Source organism: Microcaecilia unicolor, chromosome 3 (genome assembly GCF_901765095.1).
Source record: "Microcaecilia unicolor chromosome 3, aMicUni1.1, whole genome shotgun sequence".
In the NCBI taxonomy this organism is placed as follows: Eukaryota; Metazoa; Chordata; class Amphibia; order Gymnophiona; family Siphonopidae; genus Microcaecilia; species Microcaecilia unicolor.
The window spans coordinates 357,233,169-357,253,918 of record NC_044033.1 but is presented as its reverse complement, the minus strand read 5'-3'; the positions used below and the strand labels follow the sequence as shown (position 1 = coordinate 357,253,918).

Below are 20,750 nucleotides of genomic sequence, written 5' to 3'. Positions count from 1 at the left end.
AAGTAGAACTGAGAAATAAATGATTTTACTGTTCTATAAGGCCTCACTCCTATGTAATTTTTCTCTCATGTTGCAGTTCTGCCCCAGATCACTATATAGCTGATGGTGAAATGTAGTCATAGCTGTTAATTTCCTTTCCTTTAGTCCTGCTGCACTAGTCTGTATGATTGGGTTGTATCCCCTTCTGACCAGTAGATGGAGGTAAAAAAAATGACCTTTCCTAGTGACATCACTGGTATATGGGCTACTGCACTCCAGTACACCTCTGCCAATGCAGCAGAAAATCCCACATACCACATCCCATCAGCCACTGCAGCAATAATGAAAGCCAATGAAACTTTCTTCTAGAGGTAGAAACTTAACAGCCAAGAGCATTAAAAAGGTTCAAAGAAGGGCAACCAAAATGATTTAAGGGGATGGAATGCCTTTCATGAAGAAAGACTTAAGAGGTTAGGACTCTTCAGCTTGGAAAATGATGGCTGAGGGGGAATATTACAGAGATCTACACAATACTGAGTGGTGTAGTAAGGGTGAATGTAAATTGATTTTTTTACTGTTTCATAACATACAAAGACTAGGGGATACTTAAGGAAGTTACATGGTACTACTTAAAAAAAATAAATATTTTTTCACTCAACAAATAGTTATTCTTGAGGGGTTTTTTTTTTTTTGGGGGGGGGGGGGGGAGGAATAGAGTGGGAATCTAGAGAAGCTCCTGTTTTAAGGGGGTAGAGGAGAGATTCAGAGGCCACTGCGGTGGATGAGAATGTGAGCCAAGGCTGCTGCTGGGATGGCTACGTAGGTGATGAAGAGTGGTAGTGGTCACTGGAAATGGATGGGACTAGTAGTGGGAAAAAGTTAAAACTGCAGTTGCTGGGGGCAGGTGGGTAGTGGAAAGAGGCTAAGAGGGCAGCTTTTAGGGACAGATGGGTGGGTGCACCATCCCATCCATCCTTAGTAGCTGCAGCTTTGGCTACTCTCCCATTGTCCCATTAACCATAGCCTCTCTCCATTGCCAATTGCCAGATGGGAGACTATAAGTGGGTGGGTGAAAAGGAGAGCAGTTGCCGTCTACCTGCTCCTGTGTTAAATAAATTGCTATGCACTGTCCTGAGCACATTATGAATGTGCAACATATAAATGTGCATAAAGGAATAAAAATTCCAGTTATTACAAGTCTGACACCTAGATTTTTGGGCTGGCTTCTAGATCCTAAAACTTTTAGAAGGAAGAGAGTAAGAGATTAAAGGAATAGCCTGGAGGCAAAGAAAGAAAGAAAGGAGAGACAAGGATGGAGCTGAGACTGGTGAGGGGATGAGATGAAGTGGAAGGTAGGTGACGGCTGAGATAGACAGTTTAAAAGATATTCAGCAGACTAGATGAACTGTTCAGGTCTATCTGCCATCATCCACTATGTTATCAAGTTTCAAGTTTATTGAGCACTTGCTATCCTGCCTATCAGCGATGCCAACTAAACAACTTACAGACTAAAAAAAAAGGAGGCAAGAGAAAGCAGAAGAGAGACGGACCACGCACCAAGCAAAGAGAAGGCGGGAGAACTACAGTAATCATGATAGTAAAGAGGGGGAAGGAAAATACACTAGGAAGGAAGAAGCACACTTGAAACCTTATGGTGCCAGGGCTGAGAAGCAGTAGCAGGAAAGCTGCCTTAGAAAAGTGACCGCAGGTTCCAATGCTTCAGTGCTGAATCAGCTCTGGCACACCCCCACCCCCGACCATTTCCAAAATCAGAAAGCCCATCAGCTCTTGAAGATGCTACAGCGCCTGCCAGCAGACATGCCCAGCCAAGTGGCCAGTGCATGCAGGCCTCACCTTTCGCTCAGAATGGACCCAGCCCAGGGCTCCAGCATCTCTGCTGCTCCCCTGGGTGTGTCTGCTTTTTTTTTTTTTTTTTAATTAGGTTTATTCCCTGTAAAGCTGAATAAAGTTAGCCAGGCCAAACTTAAAAATGAGTGATTTTTTTTTTCTACCTTGAGAGCTGCAGGGGGAGCCCGGGGAATTTTTACACCCAAACAGGGTGTATGGGCAAGGAGGGGGGATGCGGAATCACACCCCTCAGTCCTGCAGGACTGTGCCAGAACCTCACCCAGAGGCATTAAGATGTGCGACTGGGGACTACGGAGCCAAACTCTGTGCTCAACTAGGACCGGACAAAGCATTGGAGAACCTGGGAGTGGCCATTAGGCTTGACTACGCTGTGCAGCCGCAGACAACAGAGCACCGATCCTGTTAGAGGTAGAGAAAAATACTGGATAGTTCCAGAGAGCACCCCAGCTTATATTGATGATGTCATTAGTAGAATTCAGTTTTCTCTACCTCCACGTACTGGAAGGAAGTGATAACACACACTTGAGCAGAACAGTGTAGCTACAGTGGGGGAAATAAGTATTTGATCCCTTGCTGATTTTGTAAGTTTGCCCACTGACAAAGACATGAGCAGCCCATAATTGAAGGGTAGGTTATTGGTAACAGTGAGAGATAGCACACCACAAATTAAATCCGGAAAATCACATTGTGGAAAGTATATGAATTTATTTGCATTCTGCAGAGGGAAATAAGTATTTGATCCCCCACCAACCAGTAAGAGATCTGGCCCCTACAGACCAGGTAGATGCTCCAAATCAACTCGTTACCTGCATGACAGACAGCTGTCGGCAATGGTCACCTGTATGAAAGACACCTGTCCACAGACTCAGTGAATCAGTCAGACTCTAACCTCTACAAAATGGCCAAGAGCAAGGAGCTGTCTAAGGATGTCAGGGACAAGATCATACACCTGCACAAGGCTGGAATGGGCTACAAAACCATCAGTAAGACGCTGGGCGAGAAGGAGACAACTGTTGGTGCCATAGTAAGAAAATGGAAGAAGTACAAAATGACTGTCAATCGACAAAGATCTGGGGCTCCACGCAAAATCTCACCTCGTGGGGTATCCTTGATCATGAGGAAGGTTAGAAATCAGCCTACAACTACAAGGGGGGAACTTGTCAATGATCTCAAGGCAGCTGGGACCACTGTCACCACGAAAACCATTGGTAACACATTACGACATAACGGATTGCAATCCTGCAGTGCCCGCAAGGTCCCCCTGCTCCGGAAGGCACATGTGACGGCCCGTCTGAAGTTTGCCAGTGAACACCTGGATGATGCCGAGAGTGATTGGGAGAAGGTGCTGTGGTCAGATGAGACAAAAATTGAGCTCTTTGGCATGAACTCAACTCGCCGTGTTTGGAGGAAGAGAAATGCTGCCTATGACCCAAAGAACACCGTCCCCACTGTCAAGCATGGAGGTGGAAATGTTATGTTTTGGGGGTGTTTCTCTGCTAAGGGCACAGGACTACTTCACCGCATCAATGGGAGAATGGATGGGGCCATGTACCGTACAATTCTGAGTGACAACCTCCTTCCCTCCGCCAGGGCCTTAAAAATGGGTCGTGGCTGGGTCTTCCAGCACGACAATGACCCAAAACATACAGCCAAGGCAACAAAGGAGTGGCTCAGGAAGAAGCACATTAGGGTCATGGAGTGGCCTAGCCAGTCACCAGACCTTAATCCCATTGAAAACTTATGGAGGGAGCTGAAGCTGCGAGTTGCCAAGCGACAGCCCAGAACTCTTAATGATTTAGAGATGATCTGCAAAGAGGAGTGGACCAAAATTCCTCCTGACATGTGTGCAAACCTCATCATCAACTACAGAAGACGTCTGACTGCTGTGCTTGCCAACAAGGGTTTTGCCACCAAGTATTAGGTCTTGTTTGCCAGAGGGATTAAATACTTATTTCCCTCTGCAGAATGCAAATAAATTCATATACTTTCCACAATGTGATTTTCCGGATTTAATTTGTGATGTGCTATCTCTCACTGTTACCAATAACCTACCCTTCAATTATGGGCTGCTCATGTCTTTGTCAGTGGGCAAACTTACAAAATCAGCAAGGGATCAAATACTTATTTCCCCCACTGTACATGCTAAGGAATAAAAGCTAAGCTCTGGAACTCGTTGCAGAAGGATGTGGTTAACAGCAGTTGACTTTGGTTTATAAAATGTTTTGGACAAGTTTCTGGCAGAAAAGTCCATGATCTGCTTTTAAGACAGACATGGGGAAAACCACTATTTATCCCTAGGATCGGTAGCAACAAATCTTGTTGTTCTTTGGGATTCTTCCAGGTACGTGTGACCTGGATTGGAAGCAGGATACTGGGCTAAATGGACCATCGGTCAGACCCAATATGGCTATTCTTATCTTCTTATGTATTGTGTGCAATTCTGGTCACTACATCTCAAAAAGATATAGCATAATTAGAAGACCTAGTGAGAAGAGCTAGTAAGAACAGCAATTAAAATGATAAAATTACTCCCCTATGAGAAAATGCTAAAAAGAGGTTAGGACTCTTCAGCTTGGAAAAGAGACAGTTGAGGGGAGATATGCTAAAGATCTATAAAATCCTGTATGGAGTGGAATGAGTAGAAACAAATGAAATTTTTGACTTGTTCAAAAAACACAAAGATTAGAGGACATGATGTAGATGCAAAGTAGTACATCTAAAACAAACAGGAGATAATATTTTTTCACTGAAAGCTTTGGAACTCATTGCCAGAGGACGGGGTAAAAGAAGTTAGTATGGTAAAATTATGTATCATACCTGATAATTTTCTTTCCATTAATCATAGCTGATCAATCCATAGACTGGTGGGTTGTGTCCATCTACCAGCAGGTGGAGATAGAGAGCAAACTTTTGCCTCCCTATATGTGGTCATGTGCTGCCGGAAACTCCTCAGTATGTCGATATCAAAGCTCCATCCGCAGGACTCAGCACTTAGAGAATTACACCCACAAAGGGACACTCTGCCCAGCTCACCACCGCCGAAACGGGGGAGGGGAATTAACCCAGCTCATCCCCACACAAGTGGGGGAGGGGAATCCGTCCAGCTCATCCCCGCGGAGCGGGGGAGGGACACCACACCCGCCGATGCGGGGGGATCTGGCTTATCCTGCAACCGCAACCGCGGAAGGAGCTGACTGACCCTAACACCGCCGAAGCGGGAGGGGTACAAAGCTGCCCTACAGCCGCACGAAGCGGGAGGGAGTGCCGGCAGAATTTAAGTCTCAATCCAGCCCCGTAAAACGGAGGGGAGAGGAATGCAGCAGCTCACTGTAACACAAACTCGTCTCAACTCTTGAAGAATCCAAGTGAAAAAACTTGAACACGAAGTCCTCCTGAAGTAACTGAAGACTAAACCTGAACCTAAAATGCAACCAGAATATAAACAGTACAGATATCTGGGAGGGGCTATGGATTGATCAGCTATGATTAATGGAAAGAAAATTATCAGGTATGATACATAATTTTACCTTCCATATCATCATGCTGATCAATCCATAGACTGGTGGGATGTACCGAAGCAGTACTCACCCAGGGCGGGACATAGAAATCCCTGACCGCAACACTGAAGCTCCAAACCGGGCCTCCGCCCGAGCAGCCACAGTCAAGCGGTAATGCTTGGAGAAGGTATGGGCCGAAGCCCAAGTTGCCGCCTTGCAAATCTCTTCCAAGGAGACGGACCCGGCCTCTGCCATCGAGGCCGCCTGAGCTCTAGTGGAGTGAGCCTTCAGCTGGATAGGCGGCACCTTCCCCGCGGCCACATAAGCCGCTGCAATGGCTTCCTTGACCCATCTTGCCACTGTAGGCTTAGCAGCCTGCAGACCCTTACGAGGACCTGCAAACAGGACAAACAGATGATCCGATTTCCGGAAATCATTGGTCACTTCCAAGTATCTGATGATGACACGTCTCACATCCAGATATTTCAGAGCAGAGTATTCCTCTGGGTAGTCCTCCCTCCGAAAGGAAGGGAGACAGAGCTGCTGATTCACATGGAAGCGAGAAACAATCTTGGGCAGGAAGGAAGGCACTGTGCGAATAGTCACTCCTGCCTCAGTGAACTGCAGAAAAGGCTCTCGACATGAGAGTGCCTGGAGCTCGGAAACTCTTCTGGCTGAAGTGATAGCCACCAAAAAGACTGCTTTCAACGTCAGGTCTTTCAGAGATGCCCTTGACAAGGGTTCAAAAGGCGGCTTCTGCAAGGCTCTTAGCACCAGGTTGAGATTCCACACAGGCACCACTGAGTGCAGAGGAGGGCGCAGGTGATTAACTCCCTTGAGAAAGCGCACCACATCTGGCTGCAAAGCCAGGGAAGCACCCTTCAGGCGGTCCCTGAAGCAAGCCAGAGCCGCTACCTGGACTTTAAGGGAACTGAGCGACAGGCCTTTCGCCAGACCTTCTTGCAGGAACGCCAACACTGAAGAAATTGGAGCAGTGAAGGGAGAAAGTGAGCCTGCTTCACACCACGCTGCAAAGATACGCCAAACCCTGGCGTAAGCAGTAGAAGTAGAGCGCTTCCTCACTCTCAGCATAGTGGCGATAACCTTGTCTGAGAAGCCCTTCTTTCTCAGACGCTGCCGCTCAATAGCCAGGCCGTAAGACCAAAGGGGGAGGGATCCTCCATCACCACGGGACCCTGATGTAACAGGCCCTGCTCCACTGGCAGCCGCTGAGGATCGTCGACTGAGAGCCTGATCAAGTCCGCATACCAGGGACGCCTGGGCCAATCCGGACCCACCAGGATTATCCGGCCTGGATGCTTTGCCACCCGGTCTAGCACCCTGCCCAACATGGGCCAGGGCGGGAACACATAGAGAAGCTCTTGTGTCGGCCACTGTTGGAGAAGAGCATCTACTCCCAGGGATCGAGGGTCCCGTCCTCTGCTGAAAAAGCGCGGCACTTGGCAATTGGCCGATGACGCCATCAGATCTAGGCTCGGCTGGCCCCAGCGCTTCGTGATGTCCAAGAACGCCTGAGCAGATAGCTGCCACTCTCCGGGCTCCAAGGTATGGCGACTGAGAAAGTCCGCCTTGACATTCATGACTCCGGCAATGTGAGCCGCTGACAGCTGTTCCAGGTTCGCTTCCGCCCACTGGCATAGATTCATAGCCTCCTTGGCTAGAGGGGCGCTCTTGGTACCTCCCTGGCGGTTGACATAGGCCACAGCCGTGGCATTGTCCGACAGGACCCGTACTGGCTTCAACGCCAGTACCGGGATGAACTCCAAAAGCGCCAACCGAATGGCTCTGAGTTCCAGGAGGTTGATAGACCACTTTGCCTCTGCAGGAGACCAGAGCCCCTGCGCTGTCCTTCCCAAGCAGTGGGCTCCCCAGCCCGACAAAGAGGCGTCCGTCGTGACGACAATCCACTCTGGGGTCACCAGAGGCATTCCCGCAGACAACTTGTCTGTCTGCATCCACCAGCTCAGCGCCTTGCGCACTGCTGGGACCAAGGGAAGGCGCACAGCATAATCCTCCGACATCGGAGTCCAGCGCTGCAGCAGAGAGTGTTGTAGTGGTCTCATATGAGCCCTGGCCCAGGGCACTACTTCCATCGTGGCCGTCATAGAGCCCAACAGCTGCACATAGTCCCAAGCCCGAAGAGGAGAGGCTACTAGGAACTGGTCCACCTGAGCCTGAAGTTTGACAATCCGATTGTCTGGCAGGAACACTCTGCCCACTTGGGTGTCGAAACGAACTCCCAGATACTCCAGGGACTGAGTCGGGCGCAGCTGGCTCTTCTCCCAGTTGATGATCCATCCCAGGGAGCTCAAAAGAGCAACTACCCGGTCCACAGCTTTGCCGCACTCTGCATAAGAGGGGGCTCGGATCAACCAGTCGTCCAGATAAGGATGGACTTGTACTCCTTCCTTCCTCAGGAAGGCCGCGATGACCACCATTACTTTGGAGAAGGTCCGCGGAGCAGTAGCCAACCCGAACGGGAGGGCTCTGAACTGGAAGTGTCGGCCCAGGACTGCAAAACGCAGAAAGCGTTGATGAGGAGGCCAGATGGGAATATGCAAGTACGCTTCCTTGATGTCCAAGGATGCCAGGTACTCCCCTGCCTTCACTGCCGCTATAACAGAGCGGAGAGTCTCCATGCGAAAGTGCCGAACTTTCAAGGCCCGATTGACCCCTTTGAGGTCGAGGATAGGCCGTACAGAACCTCCTTTCTTTGGTACCACAAAGTAAATGGAGTAACGTCCCTTGCCAAGCTGATTTTCTGGCACCGGAACGACCGCACCCAGGCGGATCAGATTGTCCAAGGTCTGCTGCACTGCCACAGCTTTGACCGGAGACTTGCAGGGAGAGAGTACAAACCCGTCTCTTAAGGGTCGGCAGAACTCTAGCTTGTAGCCGTCTCTGATGACTTCCAGCACCCAAGCGTCTGAAGTTATTGTGGTCCACTCGCCCAGAAACGAGGGACAGCCGTCCTCCAATCTGCACTGGGGCGTGGACCAAGGCCCCGTCATTGGGTACGAGACCCTGGGGGAGGACCGGAGGGAGCACCTCCGGGACGGCGGTCTCTGCGAAAGGAATGCTGCTTGGGGGAGAAGTTCCTCTTGAAGGAGGAGGGGGCAGAGGAGCCCGACCTGCCCGGACGGTACCGACGGGCTTCCTGAAACCGTCCTCTTGAGGTACCGGGGCGAGGACTAGCCCGAGCCCTGACCTCTGGTAACTTCTTGCCCTTAGACGTGCCGAGATCGGTCACGATTTTGTCCAGCTCGACCCCAAAGAGCAGCTTGCCTTTAAAAGGCAATCTAGCCAGGCGGGATTTAGAGGCGTGGTCAGCAGACCAATGCTTCAGCCAAAGCCACCGCCGCGCAGAGACTGTCTGAGCCATGCCTTTAGCTGAGGCCCTCAAGACATCATACAGCAAGTCTGCCAAATAGGCTAAGCCCGATTCCAGGGCCGGCCAATCAGCCCTCAAGGAATGATCCGAGGGGGAAGCCCACTGCACCATAGTCAGGCACGCCCTGGCCACATAGGAGCCGCAAACTGAGGCCTGCAAACTTAAAGCAGCCGCCTCAAAGGACGACCTTAAGGCCGCCTCCAATCTTCTGTCTTGGGCGTCCTTTAGGGCCGTGCCACCTTCCACCGGCAACGCCGTTTTCTTAGTCACCGTAGTGATTAAAGAATCCACGGTAGGCCACAGATAGGCCTCACGTTCACTTTCAGGCAAAGGATAGAGGCGGGACATAGCCCTAGCCACTTTAAGGCTCTCTTCCGGGACATCCCATTGAGCCGAAATTAAGGTGTGCATGGCATCATGCACGTGGAAGGTTCTAGGCGGGCGCTTCGTCCCCAGCATAATGGCAGAGCCAACAGGGGCTGAGGGAGAGACGTCCTCCGGAGAGGAAATCTTCAAAATGCCCATGGCCTGCACTAACAGGTTGGGCAAATCCTCTGAGCTAAAGAGCCGCGCTGCAGAGGGGTCATCCGCTCCATCCGAGCGGGGATCCGTCTCCTCCAAGGAATCCGCAAAGGACCGTTGGGAGAACTCAGATACGCTGCCCTCATCTACATCGGAGGAGACAAAGTCCTCCAAGGCCTGGGAATCAACCCGAGGGTGTTTACCCCCGGGGGCCTCAACCTCTTTACCAGACGAGGGAGCAGGGGCAGCGTTTTGCATAAGGAAGGCCTGATGCAGCAGCAAAACAAACTCGGGGGAGAAACCTCCCAGACTGTGCACTTCCGCAGCCTGGGCTACAGCCCTAGACGCACCCTCAACCGGCGCTCGTAAGAGCGGGGGAGAGACATGCTGCGCATCCAAGATGGCGTCCGGCGCGACACTCCGTCGAAGGAGCCGCGCGGGAAGAACGGCGCTTAACTTTAGCCGCTTTTGTGCCGTCGCCCAAATTAAGGGCGTTCATGGCATTAATGTCTCCTACCTCAAGGGCGGCCCAAGAAGAAGCCGTCCGAGCCGCGTGGCCGGCCAAGATGGCGGAGGCGAGCAGCGGGGGATGGGCGTTTATGGCGGGAAAAACCGCCACACCGGAGGAAGGACCGGGACACTCATCGGTCACGAAACTGTCACCCAATAAGGGCGAATCAGACTTTAAGACCCTCGCATCCCCTCTAGAAGCGCCCAAGCGATCCGGGGAGCGACTCTTTGCGCCCTCGCCCTCCGACGCCATATGCCACGTGGAGATCAATCGGGGAACCCCCTGCCCGCTATAAAAAGGTAAAAATTACCTGCTTTCCGCTCCGAGCTGTAACGACCTGGTGTCCCAGTGAGTAGCTGCAATAAACGTTTAAATAAACGTCGAAATAAACGCCTTTAAGGACGTTCAAAAAAATTTTTTTTTTTTTTTTTTTCAACGGAGCCAGCGGGAGGGGGGAGAAAAGGAGGGACCTGGCACCACCAGGTTTGCACTTGCTCAAGAAGAGCCCTCAACCCCAGGCACTCAACAAAACCTAAAAATTAGGCTTGGAGGCCTAGCCAGAGCTGCTGTGTGTGTGACCACCACCTGCTGAGATAGAGAACATACTGAGGAGTTTCCGGCAGCACATGACCACATATAGGGAGGCAAAAGTTTGCTCTCTATCTCCACCTGCTGGTAGATGGACACAACCCACCAGTCTATGGATTGATCAGCATGATGATATGGAAAGGCGAGTTTAAAAATGTTTGGACAAGTTCCTGGACAAAAAGTAATAGATTAAGGTAGATCTTGAAATAACAACTGCTGATCCCTGAAGATAAGTAGCATAGAATCTAGTTACTTTTTTCCTGGACTGGCCAATGTTGGAAACAGGATAACGGGCTTGATGGATCTTTGGTCTGAATCAGTATGTTAAATTCTTACCTTCAGTTAAAAAACTTTGGTGCTAACTACTACTTCTTTTGAACTCCATAGATTGCCAAATTAAAATCCCTGAAAACCAAAAGCCTTATCTGTATGACAACAGTGCCTCCCTTCTTTGGCTCCTCTCTACTTTCAACACTTCTTCTTCCTCTTCAGTGTCTTCCCTTGCTCATCCCCTCCTTTCTCTCCCCCAACATTCCTCCCAAGCTCATCCTTCCAATTTTGTCTCCCTTTTCCAACTTCTCTCCCAACAGACTTCCCCCCTCTCCCAGCTCATTTACCCCAATATTCTCTCACTTCTCCCATCTCATCCTTTCCAACATGCAGTCTCCCTCCTCCCCAGCTCATCTCTCTGCACTCTCTTGCTCCCCCCTTCCACTATATTACCTCTACCCAACACTCATCCTGATACATTCCTAACCCCTTTGTTTCGATTACTCACTTTTTCAAAGCCAAGGGAATGCTACAATTCAAAATACACAAATTACAATAAAACAGTACAAGAATCAAGTATACTTGTAATAACTCACCCATCATAAAAATGTAACTTTCTAGCCTAGTTCTCCCCCGCTCTATATCATTTACTTTTAACTCCCAACCCTATACTCAACCCCACTCCAATCTACCTACAAACATAAATCTGGCATTTCTTTCTGTCATGATCTTCTGGTCAAATACAATACAATTAACTGGCTTTTACTTTAAGAGAAATCAAGTAATTAATTTCTAACGTGTGTCTTTCTGACTTGTCTTTCCCCCAAATGCACCTGCATGCCCCACATTCTTTTGCTCCCTACTCCAGCTCATCAATGCAACCCTACCTATTTCTGTTCCAGGGAGCTATCAGGAAAAGATGAGGGTGAGAGAAAATCCAAACAGGTGTCTTTACCTCACGTGTTCTGTGGGAGAAACTAAAGTGCTGCATGAGAAATGAGTTTATGCAGAATTCCTAATTTCCCCAGGAGTAACTGAGAAGCACACAGCCATAGTCTTCATTCAGCTCAGTCATTTTTTTGCTCACCTTTTTAACTTTGGTCTTTGGGCAGCTGACTGCGACACAGCATTTGAAAAGCCTGTACTTCTACTGACTGGCATAGCGTTCTTCTTGGCATTCACTGCCTGAGGTGGATGACTTGTAGATGACTTGGGACTCCTCCTTTTCGTTTTCCGGTCATCCATTTTTTTCTACGGACAACACTCACTCTAGATTTCTGATCTTCTAAAAAGCAAACAGCAGGACAGAAAAAAAAAAATCAAAAACACAACATTAGTAGCTTTTAGTTAATAGGTAGTTTCAGAACTATTAGTATATGTCAATGCTTAGAATCCCAGTGAGGATTCAAAATGTTTGAAACATCAATATCTCAGTACATAACCAATTAGCTCTAAACAAAACTAAAATGTAATTACAAGCAGCATGAGTATATCTAGGTGGAGAGAAATACCTAGAAAGGATAGGATATGAGAAAGCCCAGAAGGGAAAGAAGAGTACATATTTTAAAAACTGCTAGAGGAATAGTAACCTTCTGAAGATAAGAAATTGTAAATATATGTTATATACATTTTGCTATATGGTACAGTACACAGGAGGATATAATTTCACATATAGCATTGCTAATGATCACTGGTCATTTCTTTTTCCAATTTCCTATGTAGACAAAAGTTAATACTGTTTCCGTCACATCTCACGGAGCTTCAAAACAGGACACCACATGCAAGTGCTCCAAGTGTTTGTAAAGGTTCAAGCTCACCCTTAAAAAAAAAAAAAAACTTATACAAAAAGGAGACCACAAAGTAAATCATGACAATGAGCTCATTAGAAGGTAAAATTATGTATCATACCTGATAATTTTCTTTCCATTAATCATAGCTGATCAATCCATAGACTGGTGGGTTGTGTCCATCTACCAGCAGGTGGAGATAGAGAGCAAACTTTTGCCTCCCTATATGTGGTCATGTGCTGCCGGAAACTCCTCAGTATGTCGATATCAAAGCTCCATCCGCAGGACTCAGCACTTAGAGAATTACACCCACGAAGGGACACTCTGCCCAGCTCACCACCGCCGAAACGGGGGAGGGGAATTAACCCAGCTCATCCCCACACAAGTGGGGGAGGGGAATCCGTCCAGCTCATCCCCGCGGAGCGGGGGAGGGACACCACACCCGCCGATGCGGGGGGGATCTGGCTTATCCTGCAACCGCAACCGCGGGAGGAGCTGACTGACCCTAACACCGCCGAAGCGGGAGGGGTACAAAGCTGCCCTACAGCCGCACGAAGCGGGAGGGAGTGCCGGCAGAATTTTAAGTCTCAATCCAGCCCCGTAAAACGGAGGGGAGAGGAATGCAGCAGCTCACTGTAACACAAACTCGTCTTAACTCTTGAAGAATCCAAGTGAAAAAACTTGAACACGAAGTCTTTCTGAAGTAACTGAAGACTAAACTTGAACCTGAAATGCAACCAGAATAAAAACAGTACAGATATCTGGGAGGGGCTATGGATTGATCAGCTATGATTAATGGAAAGAAAATTATCAGGTATGATACATAATTTTACCTTCCATATCATCAAGCTGATCAATCCATAGACTGGTGGGATGTACCGAAGCAGTACTCACCCAGGGCGGGACATTGAAATCCCTGACCTCAACACTGAAGCTCCAAACCGGGCCTCCGCCCGTGCAGCCACAGTCAAACGGTAATGCTTGGAGAATGTATGAGCCGAAGCCCAAGTTGCCGCCTTGCATATCTCTTCCAAGGAGACGGATCCGGCCTCTGCCATCGAGGCCGCCTGAGCTCTCGTGGAGTGAGCCTTCAGCTGGATAGGCGGCACCTTCCCCGCGGCCACATAAGCCGCTGCAATGGCTTCCTTGACCCATCTTGCCACTGTAGGCTTAGCAGCCTGCAGACCCTTACGAGGACCTGCAAACAGGACAAACAGATGATCCGATTTCCGGAAATCATTGGTCACTTCCAAGTATCTGATGATGACTCGTCTCACATCCAGATATTTAAGAGCAGAGTACTCCTCTGGGTAGTCCTCCCTACGAAAGGAAGGGAGACAGAGCTGCTGATTCACATGGAAGCGAGAAACAATCTTGGGCAGGAAGGAAGGCACTGTGCGAATAGTCACTCCTGCCTCAGTGAACTGCAGAAAAGGCTCTCGACATGAGAGCGCCTGGAGCTCGGAAACTCTTCTGGCTGAAGTGATAGCCACCAAAAAGACTGCTTTCAACGTCAGGTCTTTCAGAGATGCCCTCGACAAGGGTTCAAAAGGCGGCTTCTGCAATGCTCTTAGTACCAGGTTGAGATTCCACGCAGGCACCACTGAGTGCAGAGGAGGGCGCAGGTGATTAACTCCCTTGAGAAAGCGCACCACATCTGGCTGCGAAGCCAGGGAAGCACCCTTCAGGCGGCCCCTGAAGCAAGCCAGAGCCGCTACCTGGACTTTAAGGGAACTGAGCGACAGGCCTTTCTCCAGACCTTCTTGCAGGAACGCCAACACTGAAGAAATTGGAGCAGTGAAGGGAGAAAGTGAGCCTGCTTCACACCACGCTGCAAAGATAAGCCAAACCCTGGCGTAAGCAGTAGAAGTAGAGCGCTTCCTCGCTCTCAGCATAGTGGCGATGACCTTGTCTGAGAAGCCCTTCTTCCTCAGACGCTGCCGCTCAATAGCCAGGCCGTAAGACCAAAGGGGGAGGGATCCTCCATCACCACGGGACCCTGATGTAACAGGCCCTGCTCCACTGGCAGCCGCAGAGGATCGTCGACTGAGAGCCTGATCAAGTCCGCATACCAGGGACGCCTGGGCCAATCCGGACCCACCAGGATTACCCTGCCGGGATGCTTTGCCACCCGGTCTAGCACCCTGCCCAACATGGGCCAGGGCGGGAACACATAGAGAAGCTCTTGTGTCGGCCACTGTTGGAGAAGAGCATCTACTCCCAGGGATCGAGGGTCCCGTCCTCTGCTGAAAAAGCGCGGCACTTGGCAATTGGCCGATGACGCCATCAGATCTAGGCTCGGCTGGCCCCAGCGCTTCGTGATGTCCAAGAACGCCTGAGCAGATAGCTGCCACTCTCCGGGCTCCAAGGTATGGCGACTGAGAAAGTCCGCCTTGACATTCATGACTCCGGCAATGTGGACCGCTGAAAGCTGCTCCAGGTTCGCTTCCGCCCACTGGCAAAGATTCATAGCCTCCTTGGCTAGAGGGGCGCTCTTGGTACCTCCCTGGCGGTTGACATAGGCCACAGCCGTGGCATTGTCCGACAGGGCCCGTACAGGCTTCAACACCAGTACCGGGATGAACTCCAAAAGCGCCAACCGAATGGCTCTGAGTTCCAGGAGGTTGATAGACCACTTTGCTTCTGCAGGAGACCAGAGCCCCTGCGCTGTCCTTCCCAAGCAGTGGGCTCCCCAGCCCGACAACGAGGCGTCCGTCGTGACGACAATCCACTCTGGGGTCACCAGAGGCATTCCCGCAGACAACTTGTCTGTCTGCATCCACCAGCTCAGCGCCTTGCGCACTGCTGGATCCAAGGGAAGGCGCACAGCATAATCCTCCGACATCGGAGTCCAGCGCTGCAGCAGGGAGTGTTGTAGTGGTCTCATATGAGCCCTGGCCCAGGGCACTACTTCCATCGTGGCCGTCATAGAGCCCAACAGCTGCACATAGTCCCAAGCCCGAAGGGGAGAGGCTACTAGGAACTGGTCCACCTGAGCCTGAAGTTTGACAATCCGATTGTCTGGCAGGAACACTCTGCCCACTTGGGTGTCGAATCGAACTCCCAGATACTCCAGGGACTGAGTCGGGCGCAGCTGGCTCTTCTCCCAGTTGATGATCCATCCCAGGGAGCTCAAAAGAGCAACTACCCGGTCCACAGCTTTGCCGCACTCTGCATAAGAGGGGGCTCGGATCAACCAGTCGTCCAGATAAGGATGGACTTGTACTCCTTCCTTTCGCAGGAAGGCCGCTATGACCACCATTACTTTGGAAAAGGTCCGCGGAGCAGTAGCCAACCCGAACGGGAGGGCTCTGAACTGGAAGTGTCGGCCCAGGACTGCAAAACGCAGAAAGCGTTGATGAGGAGGCCAGATGGGAATATGCAGGTACGCTTCCTTGATGTCCAAGGATGCCAGGTACTCCCCTGCCTTCACTGCCGCTATAACAGAGCGGAGAGTCTCCATGCGAAAGTGCCGCACTTTCAAGGCCCGATTGACCCCTTTGAGGTCGAGGATAGGCCGGACAGAACCTCCTTTCTTTGGTACCACAAAGTAAATGGAGTAACGCCCCTTGCCAAGCTGACTTTCTGGCACCGGAACGACCGCACCCAGGCGGATCAGATTGTCCAAAGTCTGCTGCACTGCCACAGCTTTGACCGGAGACTTGCAGGGAGAGAGTACAAACCCGTCTCTTAAGGGTCGGCAGAACTCTAGCTTGTAGCCGTCTCTGATGACTTCCAGCACCCAAGCGTCTGAAGTTATTGTGGTCCACTCGCCCAGAAACGAGGACAGCCGTCCTCCAATCTGCACTGGGGCGTGGACCAAGACCCCGTCATTGGGTACGAGACCCTGGGGGAGGACCGGAGGGAGCACCTCCGGGACGGCGGTCTCTGCGAAAGGATTGCTGCTTGGGGGAGAAATTCCTCTTAAAGGAAGAGGGGGCAGAAGAACCCGACCTGCCCGGGCGGTACCGACGGGCTTCCTGAAAACGTCCTCTGGAGGTACCGGGACGAGCACTAGCCCGAGCCCTGACCTCTGGTAACTTCTTGCCCTTAGACGTGCCGAGATCGGTCACGATTCTGTCCAGCTCGACCCCAAAGAGCAGCTTGCCTTTAAAAGGCAATCTAGCCAGGCGGGATTTAGAGGCGTGGTCAGCAGACCAATGTTTCAGCCAAAGCCACCGCCGCGCAGAGACTGTCTGAGCCATGCCTTTAGCTGAGGCTCTCAAGACATCATACAGCAAGTCTGCCAAATAGGCTAAGCCCGATTCCAGGGCTGGCCAATCAGCCCTCAAGGAATGATCCGAGGGGGAAGCCCGCTGCACCATAGTCAGGCACGCCCTGGCCACATAGGAGCCGCAAACTGAGGCCTGCAAACTTAAAGCAGCCGCCTCAAAGGACGACCTTAAGGCCGCCTCCAATCTCCTGTCTTGGGCGTCCTTTAGGGCCGTGCCACCTTCCACCGGCAATGCCGTTTTCTTAGTCACCGCAGTGATTAAAGAATCCACGGTAGGCCACAGATAGGCCTCACGTTCACTCACAGCCAAAGGATAGAGGCGGGACATAGCCCTAGCCACTTTAAGGCTCGCTTCGGGGACATCCCATTGAGCCGAAATTAAGGTGTGCATGGCATCATGCACGTGGAAGGTTCTAGGCGGGCGCTTCATCCCCAGCATAATGGCAGAGCCAACAGGGGCTGAGGGAGAGACGTCCTCCGGAGAGGATATCTTCAAAGTGTCCAGGGCCTGTAACAACAGGTTGGGCAAATCCTCTGGGCGAAAAAGCCGCGCTGCAGAGGGGTCATCCGCTCCATCCGAGCGGGGATCCGTCTCCTCCAAGGAATCCGCAAAGGACCGTTGGGAGACCTCAGACACGCTGCCCTCATCTACATCGGAGGAGACTAATTCCTCCAAGGCCTGGGAATCAACCCGAGGGCGTTTACCTCTGGGAACCTCAACCTCTTTACCAGACGAGGGAGCGGGGGCAGCGTTGTGCATGAGGAAGGCCTGATGCAGCAGCAAAACAAACTCGGGGGAGAAACCCCCCAGACTGTGCACGCCCGCAGCCTGGGCAACAGCCCTAGGCGCGCTCTCAACCGGCGCTCGCAACAGCGGGGGAGAGACATGCTGCGCATCCAAAATGGCGTCCGGCGCGAAACTCCGCGAAGGAGCCGCGCGGGAAGAACGGCTCTTAACTTTAGCCGCTTCTGTGCCGTCGCCCAAATTAAGGGCGTTCATGGCATTAATGTCTCCAACCTCAAGGGCGGCCCAAGAAGAAGCCGTCCGAGCCGCGTGGCCGGCCAAGATGGCGGAGGCGAGGAGCGGGGGATGGGCGTTTATGGCGGGAAAAACCGCCACGCCGGAGGAAGGACCGGGACATTCATCGGTCACGAAACTGTCACCCAACAAGGGCGAATCAGGCTTTAAGACCCCCGCATCCCCTCTAGAAGCGCTCAAGCGACCCGGGGAGCGACCCTTTGCGCCCTCGCCCTCCGACGCCATGTGCCACGAGGAGAAGAATCGGGGAACCCCCGCCCGCTATAAAAAGGTAAAAATTACCTGCTGTCCGCTCCGAGTTGTAACGACCTGGTGTCCCAGTGAGTAGCTGCAATAGACGCTTAAATAAACGTCGAAATAAACGCCTTTAAAGACGTTTAAAATTTTTTTTTTTTTTTTTTTTTTTAACGGAGCCAGCGGGAGGGGGGAGAAAAGGAGGGACCTGGCACCACCAGGTTTGCACTTGCTCAAAAGAGCCCTCAACCCCAGGCACTCAACAAAACCTAAAAATTAGGCTTGGAGGCCTAGCCAGAGCTGCTGCTGTGTGTGACCACCACCTGCTGAGATAGAGAACATACTGGGGAGTTTCCGGCAGCACATGACCACATATAGGGAGGCAAAAGTTTGCTCTCTATCTCCACCTGCTGGTAGATGGACACAACCCACCAGTCTATGGATTGATCAGCTTGATGATATGGAATACTCCTACGCAACAGCGTGAAATAAAGAAGGTATGAAGCTATACAGTGTATAAACCAGCAAAGAAAAATAACTGAAAAATGTAAATGCTAGTCTATCTATAAGCCAATAAAATTCCAAGTCTGCAAACCATAATGGTAGATATTGCTTCAATATTGTTGCTATCATGGAGATGCGGCTCCTAAATCCCATGAATGAGATGCATCATGCTGGGCAATCAACTGTTAAAGAAAAATAGGGATGGCAGAAGAAAAAACAAGGAGGGGGGGAAGAAAGAGTAGCTCAATGTAAAAAATAACACCGAAAAAAACCTGAAATACAGGGAGAATAGGGAAATGAGGAGGAACTGTAGCCATCTTGGAACGAGATGGCACTTCTATCATTACTGATGTGGTCTACAAACCATCCATTCAAAAGAAGGAACTGGACAGAGATCTGATTATTTTAAAAACAACACCCAAAAATGTGAGACTGAAAGGAGAAGTTCTGTTGGTAGTTTGAACTGGAGCATTCCGTCTGCAGAATCAGTGAGAAGTAAAGAGGTTGTAGACACTGTTCAGGGAACTCAGCTCAGAAAATGGTGAACATATGAATGAACGGCCAATACTGATCCTGGTACTTCCTCGTCCACTTACTTCTCTAGTCCTCCCATTTTCACATTTCTTCATCTTTCAGTCATTTTCTAGTCCCCCATTTCTACCATCTGTACTCATCCCCTTCCTAGGCTCATCTACTTTGTCTGCCTTTCACCCCCTCATCAACCCGTTTCTTCCCTGTCACTTATCCTTTCTTCTCTTATCCCCTAATCTCAGCTCCCATGCCTCTTAATTACCAGTTTCTAACATCTGTCATTTCCTTCAATAACTTGTTTTGGTTGTGTCTTACCCTCTTCACAGCTGTCTCTTTAGGCATCCATTGCCCCCACCTCATCTTATCCCAAACATCCATTCCTCCACTCACCTACCTCTTTCCTCAATATTCATTTATCCTGCCTTTTCTCCTTGCCCCAGAATTCATCACTCTACTTCATCTCTACTTTCCATTTGTATGACCTTGCTTTTTCCCTGCCCCCAGTTTGTCTTCTTCCTTCTCACTCTTGCAACATCAGCCCTCTTCTATCATTGCCCCTAGCAAGCATCAGCTCCCTTTTCTCAGTCCCAGCATAGGCCCAATTCTCCCAATTCAGACAGTACTAGAATCTATCAAGCTACCCCTTTTCTTCAGCTTCCCACCAGCACCCCATCCCCTTCTCCCAGACCCAGCACCAGACCCTTCTAACATGACATCCCCTTCTCTCACCCTTAAATCTACCAGCATCAGCTTCCTTGGTTCCCTCCCCCAATCCAGCTCTCCTATTTCTTCTCGCCTAACAAGTTCCAGCATCTCCCTCTTCCTTAATCTAGCAATTCCTCCTCTCCCCCCTCCACAGTCCATTTTCTTCACCCCCTCTCTCCACTTCTCCCATGTGGCCCTGCATATATCCCTCTTACCCCCCCCCCCCCCCCCCATTATGGTCCTGCATCTATCCATCTTACCCCCACCACAGACCTGCAGCTTCCCTCTCATCTCCTTTTGTTCGTGAGTCACTTCCCCACCTGGTCCAGCATATCCTATCTAGCACCTTCACCTTCCATGGTCCAGCACCTTTCAGCTCCTCTTCTGCTATCCACCTCCATGTACTCCAACATCTCCCCTGTCTCCCATCTCATATCATCCCTCTCTTGTCCTTCGCCTACCTATGTCCACATGGTTCAGAATCAACCATCCTGCATACCAAACTTCTTCCCTCTCCCACTCCTCTCCCTTCCCCAAACAATCCTGCACACCCACCCCATCTAGCACTTTTCTGCACTGCTCCGCCCCATCCCCAACACAGGCTAGCCTTTTCCATCTCTTCTCCTTCACCAGCATCTCTCTCTCCCCCTCCACCCCCCATGAAACACCAGCTTCAACAGTAAAAATAACAGTTAGTCCCGCCCCCTCTGATACTAATATGGGGGCGGGACCTGGCAGAGAATGAGATTTACTGTGCACTTTAGCACGAAAGCTCGATACACACACGCATTTGTTTTTTGGGTTTACTATTGATACTGGCCGCAAATATACCAAGGCACACGCATTCGATCAACCCTTCAACTCTCCCTCTCCTCATTGTCCGCGATCAGGAACCTCCCTCCCCGCGTCAAACTCATACCTGAGCTCGCCCCAACAATTCCACAGCTTTCCAGTTCTCCGGTGCCCACTCCTGTATGACACAAACAACTTCTCTCTCTCCCTTTGAGGCATCCCGCCTTGCCGGAAATAGGAAGTTTCGTCAAAGGAGAGCGGGATCGCGCGGGGATG

General features: G+C 50.6%; 1 protein-coding gene across 2 annotated transcripts in view; it reads right to left on the bottom strand.

Moving 5' to 3' along the window:
- The window catches only part of CCDC28A (coiled-coil domain containing 28A), a 32,177-nt gene extending 11,433 nt beyond the window's left edge, over positions 1-20,744 (bottom strand). The window contains exons 1-2 of one of the 2 annotated variants that reach the window (XM_030198530.1): positions 20,602-20,744; positions 11,736-11,933 (exon numbers count right to left, since the gene is read on the bottom strand). In XM_030198530.1, the coding sequence (XP_030054390.1) occupies positions 11,736-11,893 (158 nt within the window). In that variant the 5' untranslated portion in view covers positions 11,894-11,933; positions 20,602-20,744. Of the gene's footprint in view, positions 1-11,735; positions 11,936-20,601 lie in introns of both variants that reach the window. The other variant, XM_030198531.1, reaches the window with a different exon arrangement.
- Between the last annotated feature and the right edge of the window lie 6 nt (positions 20,745-20,750).